At 41.1% G+C, this 13668-nt stretch overlaps 1 protein-coding gene across 2 annotated transcripts; it reads left to right on the forward strand.

The window, feature by feature from the left end:
• Nucleotides 1-127: 127 nt before the first annotated feature.
• On the forward strand, nt 128-13631 carry LOC105917773. 2 transcript variants are annotated; one of them, XM_036135434.1, is made up of 14 exons: nt 128-563; nt 2168-2533; nt 3711-3842; nt 4049-4402; nt 8246-8611; nt 8825-9178; nt 10344-10697; nt 10781-10798; nt 11520-11583; nt 11671-11714; nt 12248-12398; nt 12649-12762; nt 12903-12970; nt 13444-13631. In XM_036135434.1, exons 1-14 carry the CDS (start codon nt 171-173, stop codon nt 13465-13467), a joined length of 2802 nt encoding a protein of 933 aa, XP_035991327.1. In that variant the 5' UTR covers nt 128-170; the 3' UTR covers nt 13468-13631. The 2 variants fall into 2 exon arrangements, with proteins under 2 accessions (XP_035991327.1, XP_035991328.1); XM_036135435.1 differs by having other exon boundaries at nt 130-563; nt 3711-3803.
• Nucleotides 13632-13668: the final 37 nt, after the last annotated feature.

The following is a 13668-nucleotide window of genomic DNA, read 5'->3' on the forward strand; positions in this document are numbered from 1 at the left end:
GAGAATCCTCTTGATGTATGACTGCACAAGTGTGCCTAAATCGCTGCCCTTATTTTAAAAAAAATAAAAAAAAGCATTAGTGAATTTGCACTCCACCTCCTACGAACTGAAGAAATACCAGTACCAAACCGCCCAAAGCTTTAAAACAGTCCAGGACTTTGTTTGAGAACATGGGGCTTTTGTTTCCGGGGATTGCTTGTCTGCTGCTGTTTCTGCAGCAGGTGCAAGCCGGGAGAGATGACAGGACAAGCTGCAAGCCGGTGACAGCCAGCTTTTGTCAAGGTTTGGGATACAGTTCTACTCCTTACCCAAACGGGGTCCAGGGGTTCAGCCTGCACCAAATTGGTCAGATGGTGGAGACCGCGTGCTCGCCGCACATCGCCACGGTTATGTGTCGCGTCGTTGTGCCTGAATGTGGCTCAGAAAATGAAAGCCAGAAGAAGCCATGCCGAGCACTCTGTGAAAAGGTCCGGAGGGATTGTGAGTCCACTCTCAGAGCAAAGTGGTTGTTCTGGCCGATACGGCTGCGATGCGACTCATTACCGGTGTCTAACTGTGTGCAGGTTAGTATGATTACGTTTTCACTCTCCGTTTTTTGGAGGCACGTGTCTTTCACTAAATGAGTAACTTCTTTGATCACTTTATGCCAGAGGTATTTGACTCCAGCCCTCAGATGTTCATATCCTATGAATTTAAGTTTAGGGTAATGTATGTACCTTTAACCTTAGGTTTAGGGTAGGTTCAGGGTTGTGGTCCTCACAATGATAAATATACCAATATGTGGGTGTGGGTGTGTGCTATCATAGGCAAGGCAAGGCAAATTTATTTATATAGCACAATTCAGTAAAGAGACAATGCAAAGTGCTTTACATGACTAAAATATAGGAAAATAAAACAGAATAAAAGCAAGTAGGAATAAAATTTAGAAACAAAATAGAACTTTAGAAACTGTCATAGCTATCATTGTGCAAACCAAGACTTGACAGTAGACTAACCTTGTGTGGACATTTTGCATTGTGAGGACATTTTGCAAGTCCTCACAATGCAAAATGCGCTAATGCTTAGGTTTAAGGCTAAAGTGTGAATTGAGTTTAGGTTAAGTTTAGGGTCAGGTATTTACCTGTGACTTCAGATTTAGGGATAGGTTAAGGTATAGGGCAGGCGTGTCCTGCTCCAGTCCTCGAGAGTCGGTGTCCTGCAACCTTTAGATGTGTCCCTGGTCTGACACGCCTGAGTCAAATAATCAGTTAATTAGCAGGACTCTGAAGAACCTGACTGCATACTGAGGAGCTAATTGTGCTATTTGATTCAGGTGTGTGGGGCCAGGGAAACGTCTAAAAGTTTCAGGACACCAGCTCTCGAGGACTGGAGTTGGACACCCCTGGTATAGGGTGTAGAAAGCAATAGAAACAATGATATTTATATACCAGTGTGTGTGTGTGTGTGTGTGTGTGTGTGTGTATGAAGGAATTTGTCACCTGGAGGTGCAAAGTTATTGAAATAGTGAGACCATCACCAATAGCAACTTACAACACTCCGCACCCACGACCAGCAAAGTAGAGATAGCCTTTTCCCTCAAAGGCCGCAGCAGCTGCAGGCGGACACCGGGGACCCCGACTAGGTAGCCATGAACAGTCACACAGATGTAGGTATACTGTAGATCACAGAAGCAGCAAGCTCCTGGCCAATGGAAATGAAGGGAGACGCGTGGTGCTGAAATCCCCCGATTCACCGTCAGAGTCACACCCTCAGTGCAGGCTAAGACCACAGCCATACTGCAAGACTACCCGTTGGTCAGAGATCAGCTACCACCATGCCTGGAACTTAGAAGGACCAAGTGAGGGAGGGCAAAGTACCATCCCTGGTGGCATAGTCTCTTCAGCCCACAGTTGTCCAGACATATCCTAGGGAACCTTGGACAACATCCCAATGACACCCACAGTCACCCATCTGCAACTCTGCCAGATCACAGAAGCACTGCAAGGCACACTTTACGAAACACCAAGATCCATACCTAGCTCTCCAACTCCCACTTCTCTGCTTTTTGGTCAAATAAGTTGTTTCAAATGTTAGTTTTGAGTCCATTTGACACCCAGGCCAAAAATAGTTACATAATTTTTCAATCGTAATTTCTTTCACTGTAATCATGATGTTTCTGCTCTATCAGGGTCAAGAGATTTCTGTCACCGAAGCTCCACCAGCGACGTGTCAGGCCATTACTGTCCGTCACTGCAGTGACCTGCCTTACAGAGAGACCATCCTGCCAAACAGTCTGGGTCACAGAACCCAAGATGAGGCAGCCCTGGAGATGCAGCAGTTTGCCTCGCTTTTAAGAATGGACTGCTCTCCCCACCTGAAGCCTTTCCTCTGCTCGGTCTACATACCTAAATGTGTCTCAGCACAACCCCAGCCTCCCTGCAGAAGCCTTTGCCAACAGGCGCGGTCTGGATGTGCGTCTCTGATGAGCCGTACCGGTTTTCAGTGGCCTGAGTCCCTAAAGTGTGAATCCTTTACAAGCGAGTCCTGTGAAGCGGTAAGCTTGTTGCTGTTATTGTTATTAATTGCTCAGAACGTCCCCTAATTAAAGTAAATCAAGGTCTCCGGAGCAGCTTTTCTTGTTAAAGATGTTTTAAAGGTGCGATCCTACCTGATAGAAATCATGTCAACCACCATATTCACATCACTGCTCTAAACAGGCTATCTGCACAGTCTTGAAAAGTTTAATTCCCTTTTAATCGTTTTGAATGAGTCTAGGAAAAAAAATAAAGAGTATAAAAAAGATTGAGTTTCCAGATTTGATGTCTTATTTAGAAATTTATATAAACATGTTCCATAATATTTAAGTTGCTTCTGATTAGTTGGGTTTTGTAGAGGTCCATGAAATTATTTTAAGTAATTTTTGTATTGTTTAGGCTTGATATTTATTAGATACCTTTAATTTTGTCGCTAAATTTGGGGTTTATGTTTCCAAGTCCATGTTTAAGATTGTAACTCATTAAAATTTGCTTTGAAAAACTAATGATTTTAGATGGTAAAAAAAATAATAACATGGATTTTATGGTCTTGAGTGTGCGAACAAACAAACACTTATTTTAATTCATTGTGAGGGTCTTATCACGTCTTTTATGGCATATAGAGTTTATAACTAGACCTGCGTATAGTTTTAAAACTGCGTCCAGTGTAAGGAACGAAAAAATAAACTTCTTCACTTGCAAAAATGTACAACCAGACTAGCTGAATAAAAGTTTACAAGCTGTTTTTTTAAATAACCTGTAGTTAGTGGAAGATTATTTTGTCCAGATTTGACAGATTTGTTTAAAGTAGAGTTGATTTAACTCGCCAGGACCTACTAATGATAAGTGAGCTCCCTTTATCAAAATGCTTGATTGGTCATAAGATAAGATAAGATAAGATAAGATAAGATAAGATAAGATAGGCTTTATTGATCTCGCATTGGAGAAATTCACTTGCCACATCGGCTCATAAGAACAAAATTTGGTTTAATGATTTAAAAAAAAGATACAAAATCCCTATTAGGTGATTTATTTTGTTATTTAAACTTGTGTCTGGAAAATGATGTCATTTTGCAATGACAAATGTGTAGAAACCTTGTTTGAAGGTCTCTCTGCAAACAGATGAGTGAAGTAATCCTCTATAAAGACTAGAAATTCAGCAAACAACCTCTGAAGGTTTCCTGTGCCAACTTTCAGCTGCCAGACTCCAACCACCGTAGTTTTCTGCAAACTAGTGACTCAGAGGGATCCCAATCACGACCAGATGTTCAGCGTGCTTCACGGTTTTCGGTAAGTCCGACTGGAATTTCCCAGAACAGAGCCCCTGCTGTGAGACAGCTTTGTTTTTATTGCATGTCGAGCATCATTGTGTTTTGTGACCTGCGGTCTTAAAAATGCACCTTGTTTATAAAGGCTCCATTGGTAGGCTCTTTCTCCTCCTCCGTAGAAAAGCAGCACACTGAGTTGCAGCTTTGGGGCACAGACTGTTGTGGAGAATCATGAAGCATTTCTTCTTGGTGGTTCTGTGCATGCAGGTTTTCCCTCAGCAAGTACAGCCTGTGAAAGATGACACGAGCTGCAAGCCGGTAACAAGCAGCTTCTGTCAAGGTGTGGGATACAAATCTACTCGTTATCCGAGCGGAGTCCAGGGCTACAACCTGCATCAGATTGGCCAGATCGTGCAGACGGCCTGTTCCCCACATGTCAATATCCTCATGTGCCGCGTTGCCGTGCCCGAATGTGGCTCAGGAGACGAGAGTCGAGTCAAACCGTGCCGGGCTCTCTGTGAACAGGTCAAGAAGGATTGTGAGTCCACGTTGAGTGCCAAACGACTCATCTGGCCATCGATGCTTCGGTGCGAAAGTCTCCCACGGACTGCCTGTGTTCAGGTGAGTATCAGACATTTCCAAATATTATGTCTTTTACATAATTTAAGGATACCGTAGCTTCTTTAATTTAACTTCTTTCGTTATTTTTTTTTTGTTCTGGATTAGCTTTATGTGCGCATAACATTTAAATATGACTTTAATCCAAGTAAAACCCTGGCTGTAGTAAACTGTAAAAAACACCTCCACCTTTGCATCTTCTACATTAGTAACTACAGGGCCACTGGCACAGATGTACATTCCCCTTAATCGTTTTCACAGGTTCTTACAACTACAACCTTCTGTATATTTTATTGGGGTTTTCTATGATAGAGGCACATAATTGTGAAGTAGAATTAACATGGTTTATACTTTTTTTAAGCTATATATGTGAAAAGTGTATCTTACATCTGTATTGGCTCCCCTCAGTCAGTACTGTGTAGAACCACTTCCTGTGCACAATGTTTACATAAGTTTCAAAGTTTAGCGACTGATTTTTAATTGTGCTTCAGGGGTCCGTTCTTCGTACGTTGCTTAAAACATCCGAGATCAAATGACACATCCAAGATGATTTCATCCGGCTAATCATGATCCGGCTAATTGGGTTCTTCGAACACACCTGTTGTTTACGATTAGTATGACTGGATTGAGTTATCTGAGAAAACTGCGCGTTCATGCGTTTGTTTAAAAGGGGAAATGTATCGATAGTAGAAACATTGATCAGCAACGCTGCTATTGGCTGATCAGCATGGCCAAAGAACGCCCTCAGTTTTTCTCCCAAGCAGAACAAGAGCTTTTAAAAGAAGGTTATGCCGAATTTGAGTCAATTAAAACGACAGGGAACACCTCAAAGTCAGCTAAAACCAGGAGAGAGGGCTGGTAAACAGCAGCAGACAAATTAAATTGTATATGCTGTCCATGATAGATGTTTCTATCACTTTCTACAGTATATATTTTTTGTATTTTAATAATTTCATAAGTACTTTGTTCATTTATGTCAGAGCCTCCATGGGAGCCACTAGAACATGGGGAAAAAAGTGAAGTACAAGAATATTCTACAAAATGATAGCCTTTAATTATTATACTGTATTTTAAAAATCAACTTCTACCTCTTTTTTAAAAGCCACTAATAAATTATGTGTTTGTCTGTTTTTAACAGCCACCAATAAGAAGGCTGAAAACAATCGGGTTCTTTTTACTTTTACATGTTTAACCCTTTTTCTTTTTTCTTTTTTTTCACAAAATGACTCAAGGTGCCATCTGTTCCCTATATTAACGGCATCTTCACCAAAAGAAAAAGTATTTTGACCTTAAAAAAAAAATACAAATTAAGAACAGAAATTGAACTCCGCAATGTGAAAAAGAGAAAAACTGCACTAGAGATCGAGTTGCTTCAAAAGGACCTTCAGAGTAAATTCTAATACACCATTTTACACCTAGTAGTATTACTGACTTTACATAACTATCTCTTACTGCAGGCAAAAGATGACTTGCTGACATTTCTTTATAAATAATTGTTTCAATAAAACGACAGGAACAAAGCATTATTTGTTTCGTCTTTTATTGAACATAAAAAAAATGGTGTTCCACAATTCTGTCCCTTCCACTGCTACTAGGTGGTGCAAGTGCGCTGGCTAGACACAGACTTCCCTATCTCCTCCGCTACGATCTAATCCTGTTTACATGAAATAAGCCTACTAGGGAGCAGGCTCAACTTTGCGCACATGTTGCTATGACAGCAAGTCCAGGATGAGTTTCGAAGAACCAAACGATCCAAGATCATGCCAAATCGTCAACAATGAAATCCTGCTAACTGAGTTAGCGACGTACGAAGAACGGACCCCAGGTCTGGACATTGACTGAGTCATTAAAACACATGAATATGGCCTGAAAACCATTGCTCTGCAGTCTTTCCTGTGTGTACAGTGTAGTACTGCTTGGACCTTAGTTTCCAACCTGGTCCCAAGCGTGTAGTGGCTTCTAACACAATAGTTTCAAACTTCAAGGCAAGGCGATTTATTTATAAAGCACTTTTTAGTAAGAAGAAACTTCAGTTGTAAACGACTGGTGTCCCACAATGCTTAGCTTCCCCTCTGGTTCAACAAACCTGATTAAAATATTCATTACCAGAACTGTGTAGAGCTTGACTGCATGCTAGCAAGGCACTTTACCTCCATTTTATTCAGGCACACAGGGCAAGGAACACATCTACAAGTTGTTTAAGACCACTGCTAAAAGGTTTCCTTCCAGGAGTGTCCTGTATTTAGCTTTTCCCATTATCTTATTTACTCTGACCAGATTATGTATCCCATCTGATGAAAAGCATCAAAAAGCACAATCTCCTCATGGTGTCTAACCCAGACAACCCTCTCCTCAGCGACATCCTCCAGGTCATTCTGGGGGATCCCAAGGCATTCCCAGACCAGACGGAACATAGAGTCTCCCCTGGGGTCTCCTCCCAGTGGGATGAGCCCAGAACCCCCCCCCCCCCCCAAAAGGAGGCTCCCAGGAGGAGGCATCCTGGTCAGATGTCCAAACCAACTCTACTGGCTCCTGTCGATGTTAAGAAGCATTGGCTCTACTTTAAGCTCTTTGATAATAGAGCTCCTCACCCTATCTCCTAATCTCCTAATATTTTGACCGCTTGTATCCAGGATCTCGTTCTTTCAGTCATGATCAAGGGTTGTTTCGTACACGGTCTGGTAGATGGAGAGCTTTGCTTTTTGTCTCAGCCATGTCTTCACCACAACAGACAGGAGACGAGCCAGCGTTACCGCAGAAGAAGCCAAGAAGCCCCAATCAGTCAGTCCATCTCCATTCTACCATGACTGGTGAACAAGATGCCAGATACTTCAACTCCTCCATGTGAGGCAGAGAAAGAATTCCAACCCAGATGAGGCAATTCGCCCTTCTATGGTTTGCAAACGTTTGCAACCTGTAAATTGCCTCTTCTATATCTCTCAATAACAACTTTATTCTTGGTCTCCACAAAAAAATGTGGGTGAACAACTAAATGCTGTCCTGTTGATACATTCTCCCACCTGAGCTGTGGATATCTGCAGCTCCTCCAGAGTAACGATGGAAAGGTGTAAATGAAAGCATGCTCAAGGTGTTGGAATGGCCCAGTAAAAGTACAGACCTAAATCTACTCGACAAGCCTTTGCAACCTTTCTTCGATGGCTCAGAAGAACTGAATAAATACAAAAAGTGGACTTTTCAGATGCTTACTTGTAAAAATTAAAAAATCTAAGTACAATTATCCTTTCGAGCTACAATTTTCTGCTACTTTGTGTTGGCCTATCACATAAAATCCCAATGAAATAGACAAATGTATGCTAGTGTGAAAATGGAATCACCGTATGGAATAATTAGCCCAATTAATTAAAGATGTAGTCAAATGAAATCTTTTGCTTAAATATAAGGGTATTATTGAATATATAAATGTAGATATTACTCCTTATTGTTGGTCTGTGGATATGACAAACTGATAATTAGATTCTATTTTCTTTGTCTTGTAACATTTCTTTTACGAAAGGGGTAACTATATAAGAACTTTTCTTCTTTCTACCCCTTTTCACTAATTTGTCCCGTTATTATAACATTAAATGTTAATTTTATTTGTGAAATAGATACATGAATAAAAGTTGATGAGTATGAACGTTTTTGGCGATCACTAACAAATGGCAAGTTCAAAATCAGGACTCTATCTTTTCTCAGCCTGTGCAATAAAGGTGATAAAATGCTAAATTAAGTTTAAATATGCAAAGATGTGATGCTTATCTCCATGAGAGATCAGCGCAAGAACTCAGATAATGGATCATGGATGGATAGATGGCTTATATTTTCCTTTACTTTTTTCACTCCCAGGGCCCACCTGACCCGATCACTCCAGCTCCCTCAGGAACATGTGAGCCCATCACAGTTTCCATTTGTGAAGATATTTCCTACACAAACACCGTGCTGCCCAATATTTTAGGTCACAGATCCCAGCAAGAGGCAGGCCTAGCGATTCATCAGTTTATCCCACTTATAAAGGTGGAATGCTCTCCTCAGCTGAAGCCCTTCCTGTGCTCAGTCTACACGCCTAAATGTGTGTCAGGAAAACCCCAGCCTCCCTGCAGAACCCTCTGTGAAAAGGCGCAATCAGGCTGTGGGAGACTGATGAGCAATTTTGGCTTTCCGTGGCCTGACGCCTTAAGGTGCGAATCCTTCACCACCGAGTCCTGTGAAGAGGTAAGGTTGCCCTCTGACACTGTGCCATTACGTTTTGATAGATTGTGAGACACGTTCTAAAGAGAACGGTTATACTGGAAACCATTTCACTTTATCAACACTGTAGGCAAGGATAGTTTTAAAATATCCCAACACCGATACAACCAACAAAGCATTGTTTAAATTAAATGATGAATTTGTTCTTGGTGTTGAAATATCTTTCTATTTATGCAGTCCTTACCGTTCAACATTCCTGGAACATGCCAGACCATGACGGCTCCTTTCTGCAAAGACCTGCCTTACACTGAAGCATTTCTGCCCAACAGTCTTGGCCACAAAACGCAGGAGGAGGCAAACCTGGCTCTGCATGGCTTTCTGCCCCTCGACCAGCTCGGATGCTCCGCTCAGCTGAAGCCTTTCCTGTGCTCCGTTCACCTTCCCAAATGTGCGTCCGGGAAGGGACTGGCCCCCTGCAGAACCCTCTGCGAGCAGGCTCGATCCGGCTGCGAGCCGCTGATGAACAGGTTCGGCTTGAACTGGCCTGAGAACCTGAAATGTGAAGCATTTACCACGGAGTCATGTGAACAGGTACGCCTGCCGATTCGCTCGCTGGTTTTCTCATCCAACGTTACATGAAGGTTTCTGTCAGTTAGATCTGAGTTCACTTGGGTTGAAATATAGGTGACATTCAATTTTGAATGAAATATTACATAGAACTTTAAAACTAAACTAACCAAAAACCAAATGACTGGTTGATTAAACTGAAATTCTGTATTTTAAGAGTAATTGTGTCATGGCTTGATTTAGGGAGGACCAGAGTGCAACATGTGGTATAGGCAAAAAAACAAAAGGGAGGTTTAATAATGAATAGAAAAAAAAGAAAACGTTTAAGATATTTTTGCACAGAGAGATCAGGCAGGAAATGCAGGAATTGAACATCAGGCATGGAGACAGGAACAGAGAAACAGGGAGCAGGAAATCAAAAGGAAGAAACCAACAATGACTGATGAAAACCAACGGGTTTAAATTCAGAGGAAGGACGACACAGGTGGAAATAATCAGGTGAGAAATGAGGAACAGCTGAGAAAGCAGCGAACTGAGGGGAGGAGAACACTGAGCAGAGGGAGACAAAATATACAGAGAAATGAATCCACAAATATATGAACCAAAATAAAAGATACTAGACTATATAAACAGGAAAAAGACACAAACACCTACGGATAATAAGCATAGGGGAATAACTAAGTAAGCCACAATCTGGAAAACATGACGGGGAAGAAAAACACCTGGAGATCGTGACAAATTGGTGAATTAGGAAACTCACAAGCAAAAACAGAACCGGAACCCTCACAGGCAGTTTATGCAGGGGCCCCCACATAAAGGTCTGAGTGGAGGACCAGATGGGGGCGCTAAACGTTTTGGGGTGGGAAACCAGACCCAGAATCGTAACGCATCTTTATAGGAGCTTTATGTAAGAATGTTCCAATTGAAGTTTAAAATTAATCTTACTCTTCCATAGCAATTTCTAAATAGCCAAAATACTTATGAATATGTTCAACCTACTTCATACTATAGATTCATACTACTGTAGGTTTAACTCCTTTTTATTTAAATATGTGATGATGGAGTTATTTGGTTTCTTTTAGTTTAGCCCAACTTTTGGTTTAAACCCAAATGAGTAAAAGCAATCAAAGAAACGTATTTATAGAAATAATTAAAAAGCAGACGTTGTTTTTTTTCTTTGTTTCTGCAGTATGGCTTGAGAGACAACAGCAGGATGTGCGAGCCGATCACCATACCCATGTGCCAGGGCCTGTCCTACAACCAAACCATCTTCCCGAATCTTCTGGGCCACGCGAGTCAACGGGACGCTGTCATGAAGATGTCTTTCTTCAACTCCATTGTGCAGACCGTGTGCTCGGCGGACATCCAGCTCTTTCTGTGCAGGGTGTACACCCCGGAGTGTGTGGAGGGGCAGGTGCAGCGTCCCTGCAGGTCGTTCTGTGAAAAAGCCAGAAGGAACTGTGAGGGTCTGATGAGCAATTATGGAGTCTCCTGGCCGAATGAGCTGCGGTGCGACGCATTCCCAGAGGAAATGTGTATATCTGTAAGAAACAAACATTGAGAATATTGACTGATGGCAGATCTGTATATCTTGCATGTTAAAATCTATTCCCTTTTCTCCCTCAGGAAAACAACAGGAAGGAGGTAAGATTACCCTAACAATAAAAAAAAATCATCTTTGTTAGCAAATTTATAAATGTTGATCAAGAACACATTTAACCCCTTTGCCTGTTTGGACAATAGTTTCCTAAGAGGTAGCATCTTATCTTTTAAATCAAGGTCCTTATTAAGGCAGTTTTAACTTTCTTTGTATTATAAATAGAAGCAACAAAAACACATTAAATTGGTTGTTCTTACCTGAGCTGGAAGTTCAGTGTGTTTTAACCGGGCAATATCTTCAAAAGGAGGGCATCTGTGGAGCTTTGGAAAGAAATGACCATCGCTTGGAGCCTGCAGTTCTTATTAGATCTAGATGTAGATTTACCCCAGAATATTTAATCAACAAGGAAACACAATGAAATACATAAACTGTTTTGGTTTGGATTTGTATAAATTAAACTGAGTAGTTAACAATTTAAGCACACATTTCTAAGTAAGATTAAGCCCTTTTGTTTTAGTTAAAAAAACTAACTAGTTTCAAATTGATAGTTAAGAAAATAATTTTTTGGATGAACTGAGGCAACAAGTGAGAAAATAAAACGATCTGCTAACATTTTAATCCCAATTCCCCAGATTATCTGTCAGATTGTTCCTTAGCAAGGAGCCCGAGCCCACGTTGCTGTGTTGAACCTGTTGGCATGTGTATAAAATAGGACTACAGAGTATAAAATAAACTGTTTATTGCAGTTTCCTCTTTTTCTTTCAGGTGCTGATGGTTGAGGATGTTCTGAGTAAACTGAAAACTGGTGGCTACACTGTCCTCGGCAAATGTCAGTTTCTGTTCACAGTTTAACAACATTGCATGACGAGAACAGGAATACATCGACTTATCTTTGTCCCTATCGTTGAAAATGTAGCTCTTACTTTGAAGACTGCACACCTGCTGCTGACACTGATGGATGTATCCTTCTTAATTAATTCGTTGGATTGTTTTTGGCATAAATTTTGATTATTTTTGGTACTACTGCAGTCATTCGTCGAACTGGTGGAAGATGGTTAGAGGGACTGAGGCCTGTCATTGCTGTGGTCTGTCATTCCTCCATAGGGTGGCTCTGTTTAGCCTTATGAATAAAGTTAGGAGGTCTATTATCAGGGGAGGCTTGGAGAAGAGCTGCTGCTCCTCTTCATCCAAAGAATTCAGCTGAGGTGGTTTGGATTTCTGATTGGAGGCGTTCTGGGTTCCTCCCTTTGGAGGTGAGGCATATCCCACCCAGAGGAAGACTCAGGAAGGATCCAGAACTCACTCTAGGTAGCATATTTCTCCTCTGGCCTTGGTGCGCTTTTGGTTCTTCTGGGAGGTGAGCTGGGAAGAGGTACGTCTGGGTTTCCCTCTCGGACCTCTTATCTATCTTGGTAATCAGACAAACCAAAAGCCCTTTTTCAACAAGGTCTTGTACGTGACAAGTTTTTATGCCCTTTAACCATCACTTCCAGACAGATAAGACAGGAGACCTAGATGTGGTGGAGTTCTTCAAACTGGAGCACTACGTAGCTGTAATCAGGAGAGAGTACGTGGAAAACTACGAGAGCAGGACTCTGTCTGCTGTCACACAGACACAAATGAAAAAGGCCATCGCCTTCCATGGTATGATAGTATGTTCATTATTAACATGTGGAAACTTAGATTTTAATTCCTGATATCAGTGCAGCACAGATATGGGGAATTAAGATATATTTTCAGCTGTGCTGCTACAACTATGGTTTTAAACAACATTGTAATGTAAAACCACTGCAATAATGTGCAAAATATTTAAACATCAAAATGTATGCATATTTCTAATGCATTTGCTGCTGTTGTTAATGTTTTCGACTCATTTCTGGTCTCCAACTTGCAGATTTCAAGTTAGATGAAGAAACCTTCAGGGCACTTTGGGTTGAATACAGCTCCCAGGACGGTATTGACTATGACGCTTATGTAGCGCTCCTGACAAAACTTAAAATCCTCAAAGGTACAAAAACTCTCCGGTCTGTTACACCAACTGTTTTTCCGTAGTTTTATAAATTCTACAATGGTAGTATAAAAGATCACAGTTCAGTTCCGGCAGTGAAGGTTTGTGAGCAAATTTTCAGGATTTGCTTCTCGTCTCAGATCGTTTCCAGGCTCACCTGTTGAATCTGGCGTGTGACTGCAGGGTCGCAAGCTTCTCCTTCAAGCAGGTAAGACGACTTGATTTTTTTTTATATCAGCAATATAGCTGGTGAAAGGTGCCCACAAGAGTTTAAAATCTTACTAATTTTAAATATAATAGGAGAACAACCATACCAGCATCAATATCCTTTTTGACAATAGGTTGAATTTACTCAGGGAAAGAAATTTCACCGCAAACTGAGCTGAACCTGTTTTGATATCCAACGTTAGTCTTGAAAAGGAGTTGATAGATCAGAATGAGGTTACCTGTATAATTAAAGAGTAGATAGAAATGTTTTTGGTCATATCTGCTGTTCCTCTGTAGAGACTGCATGTACATATATATGCATGCATTAATTTGTTAATTATTTTGTTAACACTGAATTCCATTGAGTTGTGTTTAGCCATCATACTTGTTTTATTACACTAGGAACTGTCCATATTGTGATTCAATAACTTTGACTTTAATGGTGCATTGGGTTGTCATTTTCTTCTCTTCCAGTTCATGAAATCTGCCATAATCTGAGGATCAGAAGAACTCATCCAACCTCAGTACAAGTGAAATAAAGCGGATAAAACATCACATTGTGGCTCCTGAAGTCTGCTAAATGTTGATTAGAGTTTCTATGGTCAGAACTCACATGTAGGATGACAGATCTGCTATTGAAAATAATTAATTGATTCCTGGTACAATATTTTATAACTACAATCTCTGGGACTAGAATTT

The sequence above is a fragment of the Fundulus heteroclitus genome, chromosome 3 (assembly GCF_011125445.2).
Source record: "Fundulus heteroclitus isolate FHET01 chromosome 3, MU-UCD_Fhet_4.1, whole genome shotgun sequence".
In the NCBI taxonomy this organism is placed as follows: domain Eukaryota; kingdom Metazoa; phylum Chordata; class Actinopteri; order Cyprinodontiformes; family Fundulidae; genus Fundulus; species Fundulus heteroclitus.

Bases quoted from the DNA above. Each gene is read 5' to 3' on its own strand.
- LOC105917773 (XM_036135434.1), top strand. From the start codon at position 171: ATGGGGCTTTTGTTTCCGGGGATTGCTTGTCTGCTGCTGTTTCTGCAG. The intron at 11,584-11,670 runs GTCAGTTTCTGT...TTGAAAATGTAG, and splicing joins CTACACTGTCCTCGGCAAAT to CTCTTACTTTGAAGACTGCA. The intron at 12,971-13,443 runs GTAAGACGACTT...CTTCTCTTCCAG, and splicing joins CAAGCTTCTCCTTCAAGCAG to TTCATGAAATCTGCCATAAT.